Source organism: Botrytis deweyae (genome assembly GCF_014898535.1).
Source record: "Botrytis deweyae strain B1 chromosome Unknown BDEW_027, whole genome shotgun sequence".
In the NCBI taxonomy this organism is placed as follows: Eukaryota; Fungi; Ascomycota; class Leotiomycetes; order Helotiales; family Sclerotiniaceae; genus Botrytis; species Botrytis deweyae.
Window position 1 is genome coordinate 287940 of NW_024066234.1, and position 24975 is coordinate 312914.

At 43.9% G+C, this 24975-nt stretch overlaps 8 protein-coding genes across 8 annotated transcripts; 4 read left to right on the top strand and 4 right to left on the bottom strand.

The window, feature by feature from the left end:
• Positions 1-380: 380 nt before the first annotated feature.
• EAE98_009329 (uncharacterized protein) lies at positions 381-4618 on the top strand (the record flags this gene model as incomplete). Its single annotated transcript, XM_038956950.1, has 7 exons — positions 381-391; positions 634-834; positions 891-1252; positions 1311-2484; positions 2535-2745; positions 2796-3526; positions 3580-4618. The coding sequence occupies 7 exons, from the start codon at positions 381-383 to the stop codon at positions 4187-4189; spliced, it is 3300 nt and encodes a 1099-aa protein (XP_038806717.1). The 3' UTR covers positions 4190-4618.
• Positions 4619-5049: 431 nt separating this feature from the next.
• EAE98_009330 (uncharacterized protein) lies at positions 5050-6710 on the bottom strand (the record flags this gene model as incomplete). Its single annotated transcript, XM_038956951.1, has 3 exons — positions 5050-6095; positions 6150-6427; positions 6484-6710. 3 exons carry the CDS (start codon positions 6708-6710, stop codon positions 5050-5052), a joined length of 1551 nt encoding a protein of 516 aa, XP_038806718.1.
• Positions 6711-8175: 1465 nt separating this feature from the next.
• On the bottom strand, positions 8176-10070 carry EAE98_009331 (uncharacterized protein; the record flags this gene model as incomplete). Its single annotated transcript, XM_038956952.1, has 6 exons — positions 8176-8216; positions 8277-8283; positions 8337-8429; positions 8481-8519; positions 8753-9728; positions 9781-10070. 6 exons carry the CDS (start codon positions 10068-10070, stop codon positions 8176-8178), a joined length of 1446 nt encoding a protein of 481 aa, XP_038806719.1.
• Positions 10071-10815: 745 nt separating this feature from the next.
• Positions 10816-13194, top strand: EAE98_009332 (uncharacterized protein; the record flags this gene model as incomplete). The annotated part of the gene is made up of 1 exon (XM_038956953.1): positions 10816-13194. One exon carries the CDS (start codon positions 10816-10818, stop codon positions 13192-13194), a length of 2379 nt encoding a protein of 792 aa, XP_038806720.1.
• A 353-nt stretch (positions 13195-13547) lies between these two features.
• EAE98_009333 (uncharacterized protein) lies at positions 13548-14887 on the bottom strand (the record flags this gene model as incomplete). The annotated part of the gene is made up of 3 exons (XM_038956954.1): positions 13548-14366; positions 14417-14631; positions 14683-14887. 3 exons carry the CDS (start codon positions 14885-14887, stop codon positions 13548-13550), a joined length of 1239 nt encoding a protein of 412 aa, XP_038806721.1.
• A 551-nt stretch (positions 14888-15438) lies between these two features.
• EAE98_009334 (uncharacterized protein) lies at positions 15439-18222 on the bottom strand (the record flags this gene model as incomplete). Its single annotated transcript, XM_038956955.1, has 1 exon — positions 15439-18222. One exon carries the CDS (start codon positions 18220-18222, stop codon positions 15439-15441), a length of 2784 nt encoding a protein of 927 aa, XP_038806722.1.
• A 572-nt stretch (positions 18223-18794) lies between these two features.
• EAE98_009335 (uncharacterized protein) lies at positions 18795-22318 on the top strand (the record flags this gene model as incomplete). The annotated part of the gene is made up of 5 exons (XM_038956956.1): positions 18795-18825; positions 18886-19056; positions 19112-19297; positions 19350-21857; positions 21912-22318. The coding sequence occupies 5 exons, from the start codon at positions 18795-18797 to the stop codon at positions 22316-22318; spliced, it is 3303 nt and encodes a 1100-aa protein (XP_038806723.1).
• Positions 22319-23381: 1063 nt separating this feature from the next.
• EAE98_009336 (uncharacterized protein) lies at positions 23382-24835 on the top strand (the record flags this gene model as incomplete). Its single annotated transcript, XM_038956957.1, has 3 exons — positions 23382-23481; positions 23531-24024; positions 24074-24835. 3 exons carry the CDS (start codon positions 23382-23384, stop codon positions 24833-24835), a joined length of 1356 nt encoding a protein of 451 aa, XP_038806724.1.
• Positions 24836-24975: the final 140 nt, after the last annotated feature.

The following is a 24975-nucleotide window of genomic DNA, read 5'->3' on the forward strand; positions in this document are numbered from 1 at the left end:
TGTTGCGTGAATATCACTGGCCAATGTTTGATAAGGAATGTGATGCACATAGTCGGTCACCATCCAGTAATTGCCGGCTATTGTAAAACTTCCGACTCGATATATCGTAGACTGAAACCATTGATTGTTCTGGACGATCTATTCGACGAATGAATCCACCGCCGACGAATCATTCTCTTCTCATAACGTAAACAATGTACCTGCAGCTTCAACCCCGCATCTTTGTATGACCCTTACAAAGGCTTGGAATACAATATAACTTCGTATTTGCTGTGCTCATGACTTTGACATCTTGGTTGATACCCTTCAGCTTGTCTTCCTCTTTGATACATCAACGACCTACTTTGAATCAAGTTTGCGTTAGCTGTGGAAGTCCGAGAATGATGTCGAGGTGAGTTGTTGATCTACCATATAACCCCTTTCACGTGCCACGTGCCACTGGATTTACTCGTAATGTTTCGCGGCTTCCAACCTCCACATTTCCCCCCGCGCTTTCCTAAAGCTTACCCCTGTTGGAACTCCACTTCTACGTAACAAGCGGCGTAGTAGAAGAGTTACCACTTCCCGCGGCTGAGCTTCTACTATTTACTACCTATCTGCTCTTTACAACTGACAATTGCTTTATTTTCTCAGTTCATCATCCCATCTCGAATCCATCAATAAAATCATCCAATTGCCAATTATGGGTGGTGAAACTATACTAAAGCCAGAGCTCAAGAGCTCATATCCTGTTAGGTCTGAAGGACCTAAGGGTAAATTGATATCTAATCTCTACAAAGATCGAATTGGTCAATTCTATGCTGGCGGACAATATGAAGGACACAACTTACGAGCGTAGGTCTTTTCAATTCTCTGATTTCTCGCATCTGCTAATTGATTCTTGTTGATAGAATGTTGAACGAAGGGGTCGCATCTGGAGAACCGCACATCAAACTTTCGGTCTGGGACGCTCCGGACCTTTCTCGACCCACTTTCAAAGATGCCACAAGCCATGAATTTAGATCAACACACATTGGAGAAGCTTTCGGTCCTTCGTGGTCGACCCATTGGTTCAAAGTACGAATAACCGTCCCGTCGGAATTTCAGAAAAAGGACCTTTTGGAGTTACATTGGGATGCCAACAATGAAGGAATGGTATGGACCGAGGATGGCAACCCTCTTCAGGGATTGACTGGAGGTGGTGAGAGAGTTGAATGGGTCTTGCCGGACAATTTCCGCGACGGAAAGGAACACACAATCTATATTGAGATGGGTGAGATAGAGACAAGACATATGGATCATACATTTCTAAATGCTAATATCAAAACTAGCCTGCAACGGAATGTTCGGTAATGCTCCAGGTGGCGATTCCATCCAACCCCCGAACCCAAATAAATATTTCCAACTATCAAAGGCCGAGATTGTGGCTGTAAACGTTGAAGCCCGAGCTTTATGGATTGATATCTGGGAGATCAATGATGCTGCTAGAGAATTCCCATCGGACTCGTGGGAACAGCATAAAGCATTGAGGGTTGCAAATGATATAATTGATGCTTTCGAGTTGGGAAACCAAGATTCAATTATTAAAGGCCGAAAAATTGCACAAGAATATCTGGGTGAAAACATCAACTCACCTGCGGTTTATGAGACTGGCACAAAGCCTATTGTCTATGGTATCGGCCATTGCCATATTGACACCTGTTGGCTTTGGCCTTGGGCCGAGACCAAAAGAAAAGTTGCTAGGTCTTGGTCAAATCAATGTGACCTTATGGATCGTTACCCCGAGCATCGATTTGCTGTCTCCCAGGCTCAACAGTATAAATGGTTGAAGCAGTACTATCCATACGTGTTTGATCGGGTTAAGGAAAAGGTCAAACAAGGAAAATTCCAACCTGTCGGAGGCAGTTGGGTTGAGCATGACACTAATCTGCCTAGTGGTGAATCCCTCGTGCGTCAATTTTTGTATGGTCAAAGGTTCTTTGAAAGCAACTTCGGAGAGAGATCCAAGACATTTTGGCTACCAGATACCTTTGGTTACTCGAGTCAACTTCCTCAGCTGTGTCGCCTCGCAGGAATGAAACGCTTCTTCACTCAAAAGCTCAGCTGGAACAACATTAACAATTTCCCACATACCACATTTAATTGGGTATCTCTAGATGGTAGCCAGGTCATTTGTCACATGGCGCCTTCCGAGACATACACTGCAAATGCTGATTTCGGTGATGTGAGAAGATCAGTAACACAGCACAAATCTATGGATCAAGATGAGACGTCACTTCTTGTCTTTGGAAAGGGTGATGGTGGTGGAGGACCAACGTGGCAGATGATTGAGAAGCTCAGACGTCTTCGTGGAATGAGCGACACTACTGGACTTATACCTAGAGTTCATATGGGTGACTCTGTTGACGATTTCTTTGATCGCTTGGAGGGAAGGGTATCTGAAGGTCTAGACTTAGTGACCTGGTACGGTGAATTATATTTTGAGCTTCACCGTGGAACCTACACGTAAGTTTCATTCTATTAGTATTCACAACTATTATGCTGACTCTCCCCAGAACGCAAGCAAACAACAAGCGTAATAACAGAAATTCTGAAATTATGCTACACAATATTGAACTTCTCTCAACAATTGCTAGTCTCAAAAGTAAGGACTTTAAGTATCCAAAAGAGGATATTGACGATATGTGGGAGGCTGTATTGTTGTGTCAGTTCCATGACTGCCTACCAGGATCATCTATTGAGATGTGTTACGACGACAGTGATGAGGTATGTGATTTGCACTAGCTTTAGCCTCATACAATACTGACACATGATAGCTATATGCCAAGGTATTTAAGACTGGTGAGAAGATTCTCAAAGAGCTTTACAAGACTCTAGGTGTAGGCCAAGCCGAAGACTCGTCCAAGGATGGCGATCTTGTGGCTCTGAACACGATGCCATGGCACAGAAGAGAGATCGTACCACTTGGCGATAATACAGCCGGAGTTGCTTGTGGACAAGGGAGTCTCTTGAACATTAAGACTTTCAAGATTGTAGAGACACCCGAAGTGACTGTCAAAGAAGTCAGAGAGGGCGTTTTTGTGCTACAAAACGAACAGCTCAAAGTCCAAGTCGAAGGCGGCGCAATTACTTCTCTGTATGATCTACAAGCTGAGAGAGAAATAGTTGTCCAAGGAGGTAAAGCCAATCAGCTTGTCATATTTGATGATAAACCACTTTATTGGCAAGCTTGGGATGTGGAAGTTTTCCACTTGGATTCTCGCAAGGAGTTGCCCGCAGGAAATACTAAGATTGTACAGAGTGATGCCCACAGAGTCAGTGTAATGACTGAGACTAAGATCAGCAAAGACAGTTGGATAAAGACTCACATCAGTTTATCAGCCGCATTCAAGGGTCAGCAATCTTATGTTGAAACGGAAAGCGAAGTTGAATGGAGGGAAAGTATGAAATTCCTCAAGGTTGAATTCCCAGTTGATATTAGAAATACGGAGGCATCCTATGAGACACAATTCGGTATCGTTAAACGACCTACTCACTATAACACTACGTAAGTTTGACAACATTTTTAATCGTAGTACATGACTAACTGACTTCAAATAGCTGGGATATGGCCAAGTTTGAAGTATGCTGTCACAAATTCGCCGATCTTTCAGAGAATCAATATGGTGTCTCCATTCTGAATGATAGCAAATATGGCTTTGCTACTTGTGGCAATGTGATGCGCTTATCACTTCTTCGAGCCCCCAAAGCTCCAGATGCACATGCAGATATGGGTCGTCACCATATTCGTTGGGCTATTCTGCCTCATAAAGGAGGTCTTGGCTCGACTACTGTTCGGACGGCATTTAACTTCAACAATCCATTGAAGCTTTGCAAGGCTTCGAAGGGTGTTCAAACCAACGCATTTGATAGTCCAATCAAACTTACGGGAGACCCGTCATTGATCCTAGATACTGTTAAGCGTGGTGAAGATGATGAGGATGTCAGCCGTGGTGAATTAGCCAAGAGAAAGGGCCAAAGTGTTATTTTGAGAATCTACGATAGTTTAGGTGGAACCAGTAAGGGAACAATTGAGACGACCCTGGATGTGAAGAGGGTTTGGAAGACCAATGTTTTGGAGGATGATGAAGAAGAACTTAAGATCAAGGAAGGAAAGGTCTCCATTACATTGAAGCCCTTCGAGGTTGGCACATTCAGATTGCAGTTGTAGGTTCGGGTTATTAAGTCATGAGAGATGGCCTGGAATGAGTAGACGAGGAAATGATGATGGGATGATGATGGGATGGTACAAATTAGCAACCATGTATTATGATAGGTTATTTCCTTGGTATATTAAAATCACCACAAATTTCATATAACCTTTCATTTTGCAAAAGAAACGAGAGTGTTCAGCTTGTTCACTTTATCCACCTACAGTTCTTGCCCACATGTGAATGGTGTTACATGTTGATGGCAGCATTAAGGAACATTCTCCATGGAACAAATATAAAGTCACAGAGTAAGGTCAGACAAAGGTGAAACAGATGATAAAATAAAAGTACTTGCTTGCGGCAATTATAAAGACGTGGCAACGAGTATATCAATGGCACTTCACGGATACTAAAGCGATATTTCAGACATTTCAGCAATGTGAGGTTCACATAAGTGACGAGAGAGGGCTAATAATGTGGGATAGATTGTCTTTACGAACCTCTTCTATATATGGTCATTTCAAGAATCTGGATCATTTTAGTGCGTGCAGTTTGAAGTATTACAATGATGAGACTTAAGTTGTTATACCTAGGTAGGTATGTAACGAACGATAGAATGGGCACTGGGAGATATAGTCCAGTGCAACACAAGAAATCTTTTGGAACGTATTTTCAAATCTCATTTCATCTCATCCCATGATCCTCATCATCATAAGTTAACCATATCGCTATCATGCTTCATAAAAATAATATACACAACCGCCTTTCAACAATAATAAACAGATATTTGAATCCCCAAAATTTCGCTTTCATTTTGCGCTCATGCCAACCAATGTTCCAAAGCCCATCATTCATTCATTCATCCATTCATTCCATTCCATTACATCTTAACATCGTCATCCTCTCCCAAATCGTCCATATGTTCCCGAGCCCACGGACTCCTCTTCCTGAGATCTCTCCCCCATCTCCCCAACACATACGGAATGGGCATTAACAGAATTGCCGCAAACCCCAAGACACTGCCCGCCCAATGCACACCCAATCCATCAAACATCTGCGTCCCAAATAACGGGAACGTCCCGCCGATAATATTCCGCGCAAAACACACGCCGGCCAACGCACTCGCCGCATACACTTTATACGTATCTTCGATATACATAAACGTCATTTGGATGATGGTGTAGAAAGACCAGCCATAGAATGCCGATGCGATGATCGGCACAATCCAGTGTACGGAACCGGGTTGGGCGGACCAGGCAAACCAGAAGAGAGAGATGGGGAAGACGACGGAGCCCACCATGCTGAGTTGCACGCGCGCTTCGGGGATATTCCGGATTCTTCCATTTGGGGATGTGATCTTGCGGAGATAGTAGCGTTCTTGCCAGATGTGGGTGACGGGACCCAGGAGCGCCCCAACGCACACGCCTAGGTTTGCGAGACCGGTTTGGATGGTGTTGAAACCGTAGCCATCGGAGAAGACGATGGTGAAGGCTCCGTTGAAGAGAAATGCAATGCCGAAGAGATATCCGTTGTAAGCCGCAGTGAATAGGATGACGGGTTCGGTAAAGAGTAGACGAAATGGACGAGTGAGAGCGGTAGCGAATACTTGGGTGGCGGGTTGCGTACGCATGTCCAGTGGAACGTCAAGATTTTGGTTCCCGGTTTCTTTGCGGAGACGAGCTGCGCGTCGACGGAGGAGCACGGAGTGTCGAGTTTCCTTGAGTGAGACACATAGGAGGAGGAAAAATCCGCCGGTGGCTCCGCACATACCCCAGAGAACACCGTGGAGACCGTGTAGTTGGGCGATGAAAGAGAAGACGAAGACTCCACTTGCAGAGCCGCCGGCTGAGGTTACAGTGTAGACTGCTAAGGGCATACCAGTATGTTCGTGATGGAACATATCGGCGATCGTTCCTCCAATGTTTGCTGAAAGTTGTTAGTTCGTATACAATGCTTGAAGATTTGCAACATAGTACTTACTGATTGATGCAGAAGCAAAGAAGCCCGTGATAAACCTCAAGATAATGAATCCGGGGACATCATCTACCAAGGCAGTACCGATTAAGAGCAATGTAGTGATGAAGAAATTGGCCAGATAGACAGGAGTTCTTCCATAGTACTCGCTCAGAGGTGCTAAAAGCATAGGTCCAAATCCCAAACCAAGCACATAGCAAACCAAAGGAAGTGTAGCGACTTCAGCTGAAGTACCGAATCTCTCCTCAAATTCAGGAATTGCAGGTGAGTAACCTGAAGCTATCCTGAAGAGCGAACATTAGCATTCTGTGCAACCGCAATGGTCATTGGATAATTTTACCAGAGACAACTAAAATTCGCAATTGTCAAGGATAGAACAATCGACCATTTTCTCAGCGAAGTCCAATTGAGAGGATTTTCTGGATCGTTTGGGACGAATTCAACTAAATCCGCATCCTGCTCTGTGTTTTCTCGACGATCTTCGTGTCGAATTTTGTCCTCTACCTTTTCGACATCAGTATCACTTGGAGTGGAAGGAGGAAGATCGCGAATCTCTGATTGTCTCATGGTTCTCGTTTGCTCAATGAGAAAACGTGTGAAGTTGGGATCAAATTATACCAAGCTTTTGCTAGGGCATGGATGGGCATTGGCATTTTATAGGGAAAGACATGATTGATCTAGGAAATCCACCCAATGCAGGGGAATTAAATCAAGAAACGGGATATCCCCAATTGCCCCACAAGGAACGGATATCCCGTGCCGGTAGATAAGGGAAAAGCTTGCCACTTACGACATTGATCTATCTGCCGTTATATGATGAATCCTAGACATGAGTTTACATACTGATTCTCAGACCCATGAGGAAATCGGGTCCGAGATTCTAACAGCAAATATCTCGTCTCATGTTACCTACTTTTCTTTAACTTTCATCGTATCATCGTGTGCAAATCGTTGATGCGGCTACTTTTAGTGCTTGATCATGAGTATCGATGGACGGCTCGACACTTCCGTAATCTTTCTCAAGATTGAACTTCATGACAGATTATCTTTCGGAGGAAAAAGTTGTTAGGTACGTTGTTGTTGTTGTTGTAAGAATCTCTGTCTCAAAAGCATGCGGGGCCTAGATATCCTACGGCCTGTCTTAAGGGTTGTTTGATTGTATTGAGAATTTCCTTGGTGGAAAAAGTTGATTAGATCTTTGATGGCTAGCGAGTCGCGGATATCCAATGCTGCCCATCCGGCCACTAGTATTAAACCGTGCCAAATTGAGACCTGAGGAGTGCCGGAGTACAATATAATATGGAATTCGTTAGACTGCTTCGCCACCAATTTCCAGTGAAAATTAGACTTTTGAGCATAGATGCATTGGCATTTCTATAGCCCTTCCCCTCATAAGACCCCAATATTGAAAGACTCCAGCTATTCTACTGGCAAACAAATAGAATAAAAAACTGTTATTCCAGCGTATAGTGCCAACTGAGCTTGTAATTGATTAGTAATACACAAAGCAGTTGCTAGTGGAGAGCTTGGTGAGTTCGGATTTGAGTCATTTAAGAAATGGTTGAACAGAGCATACACGATATGATATGTACATGCGTCTCGCCTAGATCCCCACAGAGAGAAAATCTTGAAATATGTACGGGGTATACATATATGGAGCGGAACTAGTCAATGTGCTTCAATTACTTGGAATGGGAGATGGACAATGGACATATATTCGACTAAGAGTGAAGTAGTGGTTCTGCTCCGAATATCAACCGCTTTCGGTCCGAAAGACTAAATTCTGCAACGATGGCCACCCGCAATATCCATCAAATCTTGTGGGGTTGTTTTGGGGAAAGATAAATCAAGCTCCAAAGATTCCCACATATTCCCACACCGAAAGAATGACCCCAAGGAATGATAGAGATCATTTGAGTCGTCGTGGAGAGTAGGGTTGAGCCATTCGATGATCGGTGATTTATGATCATGCATCTGTAGAGGGGAGATCATGTCCGTTTTTGTATTGAATTGTGTGACAAGCGAGAATAGATCAATATAATTCCCTCGTTCGCCTACCACTTCGTGAGCACCCTAATTATTATTATTAGCATCGGTACTTGTTTTGAGATCAGTTGGACTTCTCTCTCATACAATCGCACTAGTTACGTGTCAGTATTAACATCTACAACCATCAATTGCATGGCGACCTGCTGTGGTTAAAGTTGATCCCTCATTATGGACCGTGCAGTATCCTCCATTGCAGATCTTGCATCTCAACTGAGTCTTCTGTATACATTCGTGACACTACGACGCCATTAGCGAATAATCCCATAACCAGTTCTCGTGTTGTCTTACATTGAGTCCGCAAAATAAGCAGCTTTTTGAGACGCCAAACTATGAGTTTTCGTTAGTTGATCTCCATGAAGGTTGACAACGTCAGATTCTAGATATACAATTGTTGAGAGATTAAAAGTAACTGAGATGCCCTAAGAATGAAGCGCCGAATGAATTACTCGGTACTTCTTTTTTGCCACGGTGAAATTGCTTTAATTCCACATCCTCCTGCTTCTATCACGAGATATCATGGCAGATATTAGACAATCTCTAACACAAAAATCCATATGTACCTTGCTAGATTCCACTTCAGGCACCATGGAAGGCAATAATGGAGAACTACTGGTACTACTGATTGGTTGAGTTCCTTCAAAACAATCCTCGCACCACCACTTGCGACAAGCTTCGCAGTACCGGGTTCGTAGACAATCCACGCAACGAACCATCAGCTTTTCTCGAGATGAAGATCCTTCGAATGGTGTTTTTGCTGCCTTGGCAGTAGACACATGAAGAGGGACAGGCGACAAGAGTGGAAATAAGACCATGGGCGACTGTCCAAAAATCGAGGCATTTTTAGCAGTCCCACAGCCGCTGCAATCACCTAGAAGATGAGTCGCTACACGCGCACCGTCAATGCGATTTTGCGTATGTTTATACCATGGACCAGGACTGTCCGATGGTAAGCTTGCAGAGTGACGAGGTCCCTTGCAAAGAACAGCATCAAAACTGATGATCCCCTCACAATAGGTCATAGTATCTGCCCAGTCATTGTGGATGGGTTTTGGGAACCTGTTCCCAAATTCCGGGTGCCCAACTTCACCTCCTCCACGCAATACACTCTCTCCTAAAGCATCTCCGGATCTTCGATTCCAGTGCATCCCAAGATTTGTTCCTGGAGACCTCGCTCCGTAATTGGGAATTGTGTCTATAGGCGCGATACCGGCAGGATACCTATTCACATGCCTTCGACGTTTCACAACTTGCGGGGCATCCTTGCAACCAAAGACATATAGCCCTTGAAGCCGGGGAGTATTGTTGGGTCTCGAAGGGCGACACGAATATTTGAGCGCACCTCTCAGTTTTCCTTCGTTAAGATTTTGTACTTCGCGGATTGATAAGATGCGAACATTGTACGAATCGTTCAGGATGATTTCGCTTACCAAGTCGGAAGGGACCGAAAGGCCGTCCAGTATCAAAGTTTCCACATCAAGTAGTAAATTTCGACGGCGGAGGTGATTGAAGATGCCCCTCAGTGGGCCACCATAAAAGCTATGAACATGTCAATATACAATATTCCAGAGCTAGGAGTGGCAAAACGGACTCATCTTCTGTTACATTCTCATCTAGTTGTACATTTCTCCAGTTCTGTCCTCCATTGTCAATTGATCCAACTCCGGACCTTGCAGATTCGACGTCTGAGAGCTTCAAATAACGGAAAACATGAGGGGTCTCGTGAATGAGCTCTTGGAAAGATTTTGAGGTAGCTCCGAGAGCTAAAAGAGAAGAAACTGGGAGATAAGGAGTAGTTTGATAAAGAATCAAAGTATTTGATAATAATTGCAAGAGAGAAGATGGTAATCTATCTGTAGTATCTCGAGATTCGAACTCCATTGAAGTACCTATTGAGTCTAGGAGGAGAGGTATCCCTTGATATGAGGAATTCAAGATGTGCTAATATCTCTGAAACGAACTGCACAAACTGACACGGCGATCAAAGAAACTAAATGTAAATACTATATATTGAATGAAGTAATTCAAGATCGATCTCCCAAGCCTTGGAAGTCAATCTTTCTATTGAAGTTAGTCAGGTGCTAATGCTAGCGCCACTTAGGCTAGCTTGCCACTGCCACAGATGGCCCGAATGGATACCAAAATTGAGATGTAACATTCTTCCATCACTCAATCTAGATTCAACAACTAAATGGTCTTTCAGAGATGTCGACTGTCCAATTTACTATTTCGACCTTGACAATCAAAACTACCTTTCCAGCCTTTGTGCTTTGGAGTTACAGGGGATTTTGCAGATCACCTGGGCTGCAGGTGGAGGTCTCAAGTAGCCACACTAGCCACAAGCCACAGTCATAATCACGTAATCACACCTCTTATCGATAAGAGATGAACAAGGATTATCTTCGGTATAGAAGGATCCAGCATTATCTGACATATCAATCAACAAGTTTCTACAATACAGTACAGTACAGTACCACTTCAAGTGCATAAATTCAGAGCTCTTCTGAGATACAAAATTCAAGAGTTGGAAGAGTCCTTTGATACATACCATTGAGATTAAAGTATTTCCAGTTACATTAGAGAAAACTCACTATAACAGGTGCTTGCCTTGTTGTTCATGGACATGATGGCAGCAACTCCAGACATTTCTTTAACATGGTCATCAGTCTATAAAGTCGCCCCAAAAGACAATGTCTCTCTGCCCGGGGACAAGATACTATTACCCCAATCTGCTCTGGAACAACTATTATCAGCATCCACAGTTACAGTCAATGCTAATAGTCGCTCAAACAATGTCGCATTCGATCCATTCAATCCATATTCATTGGCAGCGGCTCGCATAGAACAGTCGCAATGGAGAGATACCCAACAACAACTTCCCCATCCTCTCACGTTTAGGCTAGTTAACTCGAAGAACGGCAATGTTGTATATGCAGGAATTCGAGAGTTCTCAGCAGATGAAGGAGAAGTTGTCCTAAGTCCATTTTTGCTAGACGCATTGGGAATCACTGCGTCCATACGAAAACCAACACCACCAAGACCAAGGGCTGAAAGTAGGCGAGGATCATCGGATACGCCTATAGATCTTACAGATAACCCTGCAATCGACCTCACGGGTGACGAGATGATAGACCTTACAGGCGAAACCGAAGAACCGGCGCAGATCACAGTGCATGCAAAACAATTACCCAAAGGTACATACGTGAGGTTAAGGCCATTGGAGGCTGGTTATAATCCCGAGGATTGGAAATCATTGCTCGAAAAACACATGCGAGAAAATTTTACAACTTTAACAAAAGGTGAAATATTGATGGTTCGGGGTTCAAAGTCGGAAGAGTTCCAATTTCTGATCGATAAGTTTGCGCCAGAAGGAGATGCTGTTTGCGTCGTTGATACGGATCTAGAGGTCGATATTGAGGCTCTGAATGAAGAACAGGCTCGAGAAACCTTGAAGCAAATCATGTCAAAGGCACAAAAAGCTCCAGGAACAGCCCAAGGAAGTTCCATCGGCGGAGAGATAGATCTATGGAAAGCTTTACAAGGACAGGTCGCAGAAGGTGATTATGTCGACTATACTTTACCTTCATGGGATCGATCAAATGGCCTTGACATTGAGCTTTCGCTCGAGGACGATAGTGATGGTGATGTCGAGATATTCATTAGTCCTCAATCAGCTCATCAAAGAGCAAAACCACGAGAAGATGAACATGTTCTCGGAGATTTCTCAAGTGACAAAATCAAGAGGATAACCATACAACATTCAAATGTGGAATTAGACGGAGCTGATTCCATATTGATTTCTGTATACTGTCGAGGAACCGGAGCAGGTTCCGAGCCATCGCATGGACCACGGAAGTATTCCATTAAAGTAAAATCGCTTGAAAAGGGGGCAAGCGACGGGGCTCCAAGCAACCCAATCTCGCTGGAAGAAGATACCGAAATGCATGGATCTGATGAGGAGCAATGTAAAAATTGTCATCAATGGGTACCAAAGCGGACAATGATGCTTCACGAGAACTTTTGTCTCCGCAATAATATCTCATGCCCTCATTGCAATAGCGTCTTTCAGAAGAAATCTCCAGAATGGTTGAATCATTGGCATTGTCCTCATGACTCGGCCCATGGAAATTCGTTGGAAAGCAAAAACAAACACGACTCTATTTTTCACGAAGCTCGACAATGCCCCAGTTGCCCTTACGAAGCAACAAACTTAAGGGATCTTGCTACTCACCGTACGTCTGTATGTCCTGGCAAGATTATTCTATGTCAATTTTGCCATCTCGAAGTGCCTCAAGAAGGCGACCCCTTCGATCCGTCTCCAGAAAGTCTGATATCTGGACTGACAGCACACGAGCTTGCAGATGGAGCTCGAACTACGGAATGTCACCTCTGTAGCAAAATTGTTCGACTTCGGGATATGTCCACCCATCTTAAACATCACGAACTAGAAAAGAATAGCCGATTCAAACCGGCAATTTGTAGAAATGCCATCTGCGGTAGAACTTTGGAGGGCGTTGGTAAGAATGGGGAAGTGGGCGCTGGATCGAGAATGGGCCAAGGGCCTGGTAATGATTTGGGTCTTTGCAGTATTTGCTTCGGTCCACTATACGCTAGTATGCACGACCCATTAGGAAAGGCGATGAAACGCCGCGTGGAGCGAAGGTATTTGAGTCAGATGATTACGGGATGTGGCAAGAAATGGTGTACAAATATATACTGCAAGACTGCAAGGGCGAAAGAAGCCAAGGGGCCTCAAGCAACACTAGCGATGAAAGATGCCCTTCCTCTTATTCAACCATTAGTAGCCCAAATAGAGGATAAGACCGAACCGATGTATTTCTGTGTCGATGAAGGAAATCAAAAGAGGAGAAATCTGGCTGAAATGTTGGCCATGGAGCCTGGAGGTTGGGAGTTGGAGTGGTGTATTGCGGCTTGTGAGGCGGAGGGTGCAAATCTCGATAAGGCCAGGACATGGTTATCCAACTGGGCTCCTAAGAAAGCTTGATAGGGCTCGGATCTGGAAGGTATTTTGGCATAGGTGGGTACAGGTGCAAGGAGTGGAGCATAGCGTGGTACTGATTGCATAAGTAAGGGAGTTTTGGTGGTTGATGATGATATGATATGATACCAATTTATAGACCAGATTTTATTGTGTGCACATAAATATACATAGTCGGCGTAGCATTAGCTAGAGATAGACCGAATCGCTTAAGAATTAACTGCTATTATTTTCTACATGTAGGTGATTTGAGTACTGTTTTGGGTTGCTTTTATAATACATAGCCTCTTTTTAGCTGATGAGAAGAAGGAAACGCGTTCTTCGAATTCCCAAAACAAACCTTCTACTTTACATTTCCTTTATGCTACATTGTCAGTACCCATTTCCACTCCATCTCCCTTCGCTTCCCCTGTATAATGCTTAGAGTTATCCGCACTGAGTTTGCTCACTTCACACGGCAGTTTCAGCGGGTCCCCTAAAAAAATCTCCGAAAGAACAGATGTGTCTCCTACTTCATCTAAATCCAAACCCGGGATATCCTCGTCTGAATCGTCTCCAAAACTTGGTTCATAGGGAAAGGCAGCCCCAGCCATACCTACCACACGCGTTAAAGCCCATTGGAGCTCGAGTAGCTTGAAACTGGGAAGGGGTTGCTTTATTGGATCGCGAGTCTTGAGTTCGAAGATTTGGCCGGATTCGATGATGGCTTTGGATCCTGGACAATATAGCGTTGTATAGCCGTGTTCAAATGCACCTTCGTTGTGATCGAGGTTCTCGGTGGAGATAGGTGTCGTCGTAAGAGTCATAGTTGATTGGATATCGGTCTGTTTCTTCTGCCAAAAAAACTGGACTTTCAATGTAGTGTTCTCGTCGGACATAGAAATTGGCTTTAAGGCAAACGCCCCTCGATTCCATTGGATATGTGCCACCTTCGACAATGTTATTCGATTATCAACCTTTTCGTCTCCTATTTCAGATAGCCCTCTCGAGAAAATTTCCGCTTTCCAAGCAGCCACTTTCTCCTCTGACCAGAAGTTCTTCAAATACTCCCAAAACATGTGTCTCGCCCCAAATATGTTCTCTTCTGAAGTCGATATTCGGCAAAATGGGTATATATGTGCCACTTCGACGACCGAATCGCCAGTAAGCACACAGCAATGGTTGTCACGATCTCTAGCCTATAAAATATGAGCTTCAAATAGTCAAGTAATGTGCATTTCAAGCTCACCAGATCCGAGGCAGCCTTGCTTCGATACAACGATGGCGAACTAACAGGGGAATTGGTGTTCCTCTGGTTATCAGCAAGGGGGGAACTGACAGGTGAATCAGTTTTCTTTTGCCTCTTGGCAAGCGGAGAATTGGTTGAAGATGAGCCCAAGCCCCGTTTCAAATGTGTTGTATTTGGAGTGGAAACACGCGGCGTGCCTTGATTACTTTGGGTCCCTATAAATCATTAGCAATAAAGAAAAAAAGCAGATTGAATATCTTAATTACAGTATAATATAGCTGTAGAAGCCTGTGTAGCCAATATACGAATTATTGCAGGGGAAATGCGAGCAATATCTATGAGTTTTTGAAGTGCCTGAAGGTCACACACTTGACAGAAAGCCCAGAAGTATGGAGGTACATTTCCTATTTCTTCTTGAAGGGCTTTCAGTACAACGATCCTTTCGTTGCTGGGGATATTAAAATCCTCCATCCTATCAGAGGTTATATCGATATCGAAACCAATGCGAAGGGATGCGGAGATGGGGAAAGATGGTGGGGTGGGGTCCGGTTTGGTATTGGGATTGGAGCTTGGGCCACCTAAGATTAGCCGTCCTATTCGTACTCTGTAGAAGAAAAAACAGGCTATGCAAATACTGCTGCGGTTGCCGAATACTACTATATAAAAAGAAATCATTTTTTATCTCATATCATCAAAGAAGTGCCAAATTGCCGATTAGACACTCTGAAAGTTCATCGAACATAAAAAACTCCAATTCTCTGAGCATCGATAAGATTTCTTGAATATTATTTGTATTTTTACACCGAAAATTCGGCATCTATTTATTGTAATCATGTCTTGTAAAGCAGTAGAGATACGTTCTATATAATACAAGTAAATGTCTTGCCAAATACATAGCAACAAAATGCTCCCAGTGATATATATAGGCAGTAGCGCATAAGCGCCATAAAAGCAAAAGGGTATCTCGAATCCAGCAAAACGCCATGTATCTATCTTTGCAATCCATATTCCTACAACACATATCAAGCACCACTAAGCGACTCCAGTCCACCAAATAAAAATTCCACATCGCACTTTTCCCCTCTACCCGACTTCATCCACGCTTCGACCACTTGACACAATTTCTTTCCCACAGCATCTCTATCTGTGGTAGTCATCTCAAGGCCACGAGCTTGAGTCCCGCGGCGAACATACGTATCCTGCTCTGAGGTCTCCATGACAAGTTTTGAGATTCCATTAATATCACTTTGAACCGTCTGAAGGAGTTGATGAATTTGTAAGTCTGCAGGTATCGATTCTAGGGGAAGACGTAAAGTTTGAGCTCGCTTCAACTTCCGAGGTCCTCCACTGATGCTAGAGAGGACGGAAAATGATTTTTGTCGTTTCATCAGGTAGCCTCGAGGATCGCTATCCGGAAGAGTGGTACAGACGCTTTCGTTGTTCGCCGAGGAAGAATTCTCCCCCAGACTCTCTTGAGACATCTCAAGGCTGGCTAAAGCAGCATTGTAACGATTTTTGTGAGGAGATGGCCGAGAAGAAGCTTTGCTTGTGGCGGGTGGCTGTTGGAATGTCTCTCGCATAGCTTGGAGCTCATCCCTGCGACGTCGAGTGGCACTCTCCTTTCTATGTTCAAAGTCCATAGCCCACTCCAGCTCTGGGTTTGGGTTTGGCTGTTGTTTTTGTACTTCCAGTACTGGACTTGCAGTCGCAGCAGGTTGATCGCACGCTTCTCTTTGTATTCGAAAGGGCTGATAAGGAGCTCCTGATTGTGCTTGAACATGACCAGATGATACACTGTTAGACTGCGGAGTTCGAGAAGGAGGTACAAATGGTTTGTTAGATCCTCGGTCTCTTGTTTGCTTCTGCAGTTGCGCGTTTGGAGATGTACTTGGTGGCGACATTAATGGGTTTCTAACAAAGTTTGTAGCGGTGATGAACCCATTACTGTCGAGACGATCATGCGAAGGCTGAACTACTGGTACATCACCTTCAGTTGTTGAATCTGATTGATCGGCCGGAGTCATAGGGTTACCGTGCATGTGGCTCTTAAAATTAGAGTGTGAATGTAAAACATCTACTATGCTGGTACTAACTTCGCCAAAGTGACTAGCTTGTACCGGTGAAATAACATCAGTAACTGCGCGTGGCGACACGGATGGAACTGAAATATTCTCGATCGAATCAAGCGATATTGCCGAACTGGAATTTGTGCTGGTAGTGCTTGAATTTGTGTTGATTGGGGCAGTCATTTTAGCAATAACCCAAGGATTCAACTCCTTAGAAACAGACAGCTGATTGCTGTTTAAGTAAAGTTCCTTCTGCGATTTATTGACAGAGGTTCGAGGATTAAAATCATCTGTATATTCTGTGTAATCGTGAGACATATTACATCCCCATTTTCGCTTCCCTCCGAGGGTGGTTGCTTCGTCAAAAAATTCATAATGATCGGGCTCTGCGATATCTGACGTATCACCTGCAGTACTGGGACAGACTTCTGACATGGTCTTTGAATTTGGAATTGTGGTAGAGGCTGGATGTGTATTATTGAGCTTCAATGAGGCGTTGACAACACTTGAGGGTGGTGGAGAATCCTGTTGCGGAGTTCGGGCAAGAAGTATTTCGAATCCAGTGGGCTGGGCCACAGTATTGTTTCTTGCTACTTTAGACATGACTGTATCGCAATCTCCGTAAAAATTATTGAACATCTTCTCCGCCGCTTCCAACACAAGCGTCTCATTCTCGAAAATGATATCGTCCTTGGCGGGTTCAACATTGGGATCATAACTTGCTTTCGGGCAAGCAATATTGAGGCGCATAAACGGATTCTTAAGTTTTTCTGAAGGAGCCCCTGAAGCCAGCCTACTTCGAAGATATTTCTTGAAAATGATTGTAATTTTCTTCATGGTCCCTTTGTCGGAGGCTACTGGCCTGGAATCAACGGAGAAATATTGCCCGCATCCAATTTTACTCTGCTCTGCATCAGGTCGGGGGATGAAAGCTTCAAGGCGAAAATGAGAAGTTTCCACGTCGTTCGCAGGATTGACATCGGCTGGGATATCCGCGGCCTCGGATGCGTCATTTTCACGATCAGGAGATCCTGGGAATATCATCGAAGCTTCAAAACATTGGAGAGCAGCCTCTCGGCCAATGACAAGAGATACTGAATCTTTGATAGCAATGTTTGGACGAGGTGAGTATGACCATGCACCTTTGGTACCCTTTACAATCTTCAGGGTGAGCTTTACTGAAAGCCGTGCTAGGGCGTACCTCCGTATCAACTCTTGGATTTTGCCGATAATTCTCGGGGCTTCTTTCAGGGCTGTTTGTTTTCTGACAGGTAGCTTTGACATGAAGTTCATCACACATACTGTTGTTCCAGTCGGATGGGAACTTCGAGATTGTGATTGAATCCCACCTAGTGCCTTCAATTTCACACACGTCGCAATTAGTTGTCCATCCATCTTAGTGGTTATCGAGACATCACCAAGTTGACAAGCCGATGCTAGTGCCTCTCCTCGAAACCCCAAACTTCTGCCGCCTATATTTCTGAGCTCCGTAAAGGTTGTCAATTTAGAAGTGTGACCGCGCCTGCCTAATGCGTCGAGATCATCAGGCTGAATACCATGACCGTTATCACGAACTTCTATCTTATCAATGGTATTATGAGAAATAAGAATATCAATGCTCGTAGCTTTGGCATCGAGGGCATTGTCAATGAGCTCCTTGATGAGAGATGTAGGTGTGGTAAGAACCTGAGATGAACCCAGAAGATGAATGGTTGAGTCTGATAATGGCTTGATTGCCATCTTGCATACTGAATCCTCTCCAACGACCAGATTGATATGAGATTTATAACATGAAAATGATTTAGGTCTGGAGCCGACAAATGAATGAACGGATGACCGTCTGATCAAGTACTACCTGATAAAAATATAAACGTATCTCAACTTCTTTTTTTTGTATTTCTCATACAGACATTGATACTAACATTAAAAAGAGTTTGATTGATACTAATAAACACAGTAAAATATGCAAAAAATCATTGAGAAAAAGAACGAACTGTGATAAAAATGAATGTTGCAGGTGAATGAAGATGCGAAATACCACAGCTCCAAAATCTACACCAGCCTCGTGTGGCTTGTGTGGTCGTGCATGCACAAGCCACACGAGGGGTTTGTTGCCCAAATTCGAGTCACAACTTATCGCATTTTATTTTGAAGATTGTAAGTGCCAAAACAAAACAACTTTCGAAGTATCTATAAACTTCGTTCGATTCTTTGCACTTTTATACAGAAACCGATTTCAACTTTTGCTCAGGGCACTCTGTGTGCGCAGGTCGCCCTACAGAAGTAACGTCGAGTTTCCTCCCATTGTCAAAATGGCTACCAACCCTGCGTCATACAATCCAAGTGAGGACTGAAAACATTGCAATTACCTGTGTATTGAAGCTGACCATAACTGATTGGCAGTCGGGGAAGAGACTGGTCCAGTAACAGGACAACCACCCAAAGTCTCAAGCGAAACTAAAGCTGCACTTGCAAACGCTGCAGAATCCAGCGCAACTGGTTCGCATGTCCCAGGACAGAATGCAGCTCCTGTAGCTGGTGAGGGAGAAAAGAAAGTAAAGAGCGAGAAAGAGCGTATGGACTCCGGCTACATTCAAAAGGTCCCACAAACTAATTGTTCACCACGCAGTCGAGAAGGAACGCAAAAAGGCAGAAAAGCAAGCCAAGTTTGACCAAAAAAAGCAAGCTCAAAAAGCAAGCGCTGCTTCAGCTGTACCAAGCAAGAACAAGGAAAAGAAAGCCAAGGCTGAGAAAAAGGCTGCCGAGGAAATCCTGCCAAAATATGTCGAGGATACCCCAGAAGGAGAAAAGAAGAGTATGTCAACTGACAACATATATTCAATTACCAAGCTAATTACTTTGCGTAGTTATAAAATCCTTCGACGATCCTCAATACAAAGCATACAATCCAATCGCCGTCGAATCAGCTTGGTACTCATGGTGGGAGAAGGAAGGCTTCTTCAAGCCCGAGTTCACGGCAGACGGAGAAGTTAAGCCAGAGGGATCCTTTGTAATTGTTGAGCCTCCGCCAAACGTTACAGGAAATCTACATATGGGCCATGCACTTCCTAACGCTTTGCAAGATTTACTCATCCGTTGGAATCGTATGCATGGTAAGACGACGCTCTGGCTTCCAGGATGCGATCATGCTGGTATTTCGACTCAGAGCGTTGTTGAAAATATGCTGTGGCGCCGTGAGCAGAAAACTCGTCATGATCTTGGAAGACCCAAGTTTGTTGAGACCGTCTGGGATTGGAAGGATGAATATCACAAGAAAATCAATGCTGTGCTCCGCAGGATGGGTGGATCCTTTGATTGGACCCGTGAAGCTTTCACGATGAACGAGAACTTCTCATCTGCTGTCACAGAAACCTTTGTTTCACTACATGAAGAGGGTATCATTTATAGAGCAAACAGACTTGTGAACTGGTGCACAAAACTCAACACCTCTCTATCGAACCTCGAGGTAACCAATAAAGAGCTTGCGGGCCGTACCCTCATTGATGTACCAGGATACGATAAGAAGGTGGAATTTGGAGTCATCGTTCATTTCCAATATCAGATTGAAGGATCTGAGGAAAAGATTGAGGTTGCTACAACTCGTGTTGAAACTATGTTGGGTGATACTGGTATTGCAGTCCATCCTGATGATGCCCGGTATACACACCTTGTTGGAAAAAATGCCATTCATCCTTTCATCGAAGGACGACTAATGCCAATTGTTGCCGATACATATGTAGAGAAGGACTTTGGTACCGGTGCTGTCAAGATCACTCCAGCTCACGATCCTAACGATTTTGCTCTCGGTCAACGCCATAATCTTGAGTTCATCAATATCTTGACAGATGATGGAAAAATGAACGATAATGCCGGTCCTTATGCTGGACAAAAACGCTTCGACGTTCGTTATACCATTCAGGATGACCTCAAGAAGGCTGGTCTATATGTTGACAAGAAAGACAATCCTATGACTGTTCCACTCTGTGAAAAGTCAAAGGATGTAATCGAGCCAATGTTAAAGCCACAATGGTGGATGAAGATGAGAGAAATGGCAGATGAAGCTATCAAGGTTGTGAAGTCAGGTGAGATCAAGATCAAGCCTGAATCGGCCGAAAAGAGTTATCTCCGATGGATGGAGAATATCAATGATTGGTGTTTATCTAGACAGTTATGGTGGGGACATCAAGCACCTATGTACTTTGCTCAAATCGAAGGTGATGAGAATGATGAGAGTAATGGTGATCGGTGGTTCGCCGGTAGAACAGAAGAAGAAGCAGAGGCCAAGGCAAAGAAGGCTCTTCCAGGTAAGACTTTCAAGCTCAAGAGAGATGAAGATGTCCTGGACACCTGGTTCTCGTCTGGTCTCTGGCCTTTTGCCACTATGGGGTGGCCAAAGAAAACAAGTGACTTCGAGAAACTATACCCAACGTCAGTACTCGAAACTGGCTGGGATATCTTGTTCTTCTGGGTTGCTCGAATGATCATGTTCGGCATCAAAATGACTGGTAAAGTACCATTTACAGAGGTATACTGTCATTCTTTGGTCCGTGACTCTGATGGTAGAAAGATGTCGAAGTCTTTGGGCAACGTGATTGATCCTCAAGATGTGATTCAAGGTATCGCACTTGAAGACTTACATGCCAAGCTTTTGGTTGGTAATCTTGCCCCAGCTGAAGTTGAAAAGGCAAAGAAGTATCAGAAAACCGCTTTCCCTGACGGTATTCCTGAATGTGGTACAGATGCTTTGCGTTTTGCATTGGTTTCCTACACAACCGGTGGTGGAGACATTGCATTCGACATTAAGGTCATTCATGGTTATCGAAAGTTCTGCAACAAGATCTACCAGGCGACAAAATACGTGGTTGGTAAATTGCCCGCAGATTTCGTTCCAAATAAGACTGCAAAGCTCACTGGCAAGGAGTCTTTGTCTGAACGCTGGATCTTACATAAGATGACAATGGCTGCGAAAGAAATCAACCAAAACCTTGAAGATCGTGAGTTCATGCGTTCAACAACTGCAGTATATCAATATTGGTATAACCAGCTGTGCGATGTGTACATCGAGAACTCAAAGGCGATTCTCCAGGACGGCACTGATGAGGAGAAGAGATCTGCCACTGATACTCTATATACCGCTCTCGAAGGTGCTTTGACCATGATCCATCCTTACATGCCTTTCTTGACCGAAGAGCTCTGGCAACGTCTTCCCAGACGTCCAGAAGATAAGACTCCATCTATTGTACTTGCAAAATACCCAGTCTATGAGGCAGAATTAGACGACCAAGCTTCTGAAGCAGCTTACGAGCTTGTAATGGCTGTATCCAGGGGTATTCGATCATTGATGTCTGAATATTCGCTTAAAGACGAAGGAAAAGGTAAGTCATCAACAGCAGCCTATCGTACATGAATGTAATACTAACCTGTTCTAGTGTTTGTCCAAGCCTATGATACTACCTCCCACTCCACCATCACATCTCAAGTCCAATCCATTAAGTCTTTGTCCGGTAAGGGCGTATCATCCTTGGAAGTACTCTCCTCGACCGATGCCCGCCCAGCTGGATGTGTAGTATTTTCCGTCTCCTCCGCTGCTGCTGTCTTCTTGCACGTCAAGGGTCGTGTAGACATTGATGGTGAGATTGAAAAGGCAACTAAGAAGCTAGAGAAGACTCGCACAGGTGTCGAGAAACAGAGAAAACTTCTTGATGACCCCGCTTATCAAGAGAAAGTCAGCAAGGAACTGCAAGAGATAGAGAGAAAGAAGCTGGGAGATCTTGAGACTGAACAGCGTGGCTTTAAGGAGACTATCAAGCAATTTGAGACTTTGAAGTTAGAGTAGAGTATATGCATGTTTTTGTAGATTTCTAAATATTAAAACATCCAAGAAATACCAGAAGTTTCTCAATCAATCTCGAGCTTAAAACTGCGACTGTACGTCTACCTTCTTATGGTACAACCGATATCATTACAGGATCTAGAATTTATATTTAAATTCCCGATTGTTAGAATATCGAACACATAGATAACTCAAAAAGTTTCATTCAAATCACTATTTCTTGTATTCTAGAGATTTCTGTTTGATAAGGCACGACTTTCTTTGCTATCAAATACTAAAGGTTGGATCATCCGTTACAAACACTCCTTAATGGACCTTATTTAGAGAGGAATGCCGACCACATCTCCAACATCGAGGTGGCTGAAAGTCAGTAAGAAGAAAAGAAGAATGGCGGGTGGGTGTTGTTTTCCTACACGTAAAAAACAGACAGAGGCAACAGGGAATGTTACCAAACCAAGTACCAACTAAGCGATACGTACATTATCTAGACGCTACTTTATTAATGAGTTGGTTTGATTACGAACAAAACTCGGAATTGGAATGGTTTGGTGAGATTTTCCATCCTAATACGGAGTGTGATGGTGAATATGTCGCTTAAACACAAGTATATCTCCTGAAATTAATTATTTTCATTATTTGCACTCACCTTAAATGCTATGTTCCTTCGGCTATGTTCTTTGAGCTTGGATTTTATCGCTGATAAGCCGTTCAAATAGTAAAGCGAGAGTAATCTTGCAGGAAGTATTTTGAAAAATGAGTTATAGAATGGCGCATAGCTCTGCAGAGACGAAACAGCAAGAGAATACCGATTGAGTTTTGGAACGAAACAGCTGGTCCAGAGAAAGCTCTGGGGGCCCAATGAGTTGTCTAATCCTTCAGTATTCATCAGGGTCAATCTTTCTGCGATTTATCTTTAAAGTCATAAATGTGGCAAGAGCTACGGGAAGTGAACTTTCGCTTTTCCCTACAACTGCAACCTTTTCCCACAACAACACCATTGAGAACAGCTTATCGCCCAGTGACCATTACGAAAATATAACTGTTGCTCCTCATTTCCTCCATTCAGATGGCTTCGACAAATCACAAAGAAACACCAGAAATTTCGAAATATGTTGTATGGCCCCCCATCATCAAGCATGTTGTCCCACTGGGTTATTTATACGATGGTAAGTTGATTCAAACTTCATAGAGACTAAAGATCTAAAAATATCTAAGAGAGCGGAAATTCCTATCCCAGAATGGGAGGAAGATCAAGTGCGTTGCCAAACGGACATGTGCTATTCCAATTCAACAACACATTCTGCCACAATGCAGCCGGCCAATTTTTAGGAAAAACCGATTCTACACTCTCATTTCTCACCAATCCTACCAATCCGGTCATGTCGAGATACCTGGCGCCGCCTGGATCAATTAATGTTGAAATCACCGAGAGACAAATCCCAAGCTTGTTCAAGCGCTTCGAGGATGAACTTGACAAGAAAAACGACAATAAGGTCTTCTGGGCCACTGGTGGAATTGCATGGTACCTTATTACCGGTGCTGCAGCATATGGATGGACATTCTTCGAATACAGAGGTATCAGAAAGGATGGATCGACCTTTCTTGTAGCAGTCGGTATAGCTTCAGTGGAGGTTAATTACCGGACCAATCCAACGACTATTGTAGCGAAGCGTGAGATGGCTGGCTGGAGCGAGCGCATCTTATTTTATGTAAGTCTACCAATTCTCTACAACACGAAAAACACTGAGAAAACGATAGCCCAGTGAGCCTCGACTTGGAACTTTCTCTGTTCTCTCTGATGGTAAATATTTATACGCCTACGGACACAAAGGTGGCGATCACAATGGAGATTATGACGTGGTACTAGGTCGTGTACCTTTGGAGCTGGCAAACGCAAGAGCTTGTTGGGAGTACTGGGGAGGTGGAAGAGGCTGGGTCAAAAATCACTTCTTCTCCTGGCCAGTTCTCAAGAATTATCAGCATGGTCAAATATTTGACACAAAGCTGTTCGGAGAGGGTTCACCATACAGATTTGGCTTTGTTGGTTGCACTCGGACAGGTGATAGTAAGTTAATGTTCGGAAGAGCCGTCAATCCCTGGGGCCCATTCGAAATTGTCGAACTGATGAAGGCATACCCTCTGGGCCATATACAGAAATTTGCATACACTGCCCACATGTTTGCTCATCCCTGGGCATTCCCAGAGAGTAAAGGGGATCTAATGGTCACTTGGAGTGAAGGAGGGTCGGCAGGAAATATAGTCGCAGTAAAGATCCGCTTTGAACAGGGCATCGGTCGCTTACAACCGAAGGAGCTGAGAGTTGTCCAACGCATCGAGGAAGAATCAGACAATAACAATATCGCATTATCGGAGTTGCAACTCCACGATGAGTTGTATAGCTTTGAACGGTACGAGAAAGACGGTGAGCAAAAAGCCGTGATCGCCACACCCGAGAAGAAGAATGTATTTGAGAAGGCTGCTGCGGCATTTGGTAAACTATGTAATAAGAGTGCTGAATAGGGACAATTGCACACGAGACGAGAACGATGAAAGGGGATTGGTTGAACAGTTTTGACACAGTATCTGCAATCTTAGCATTCGAGGATAGTTGTTGAAATTACCGCAGGATATGCCATAGTACTTTGATGGGACTGCCCAGC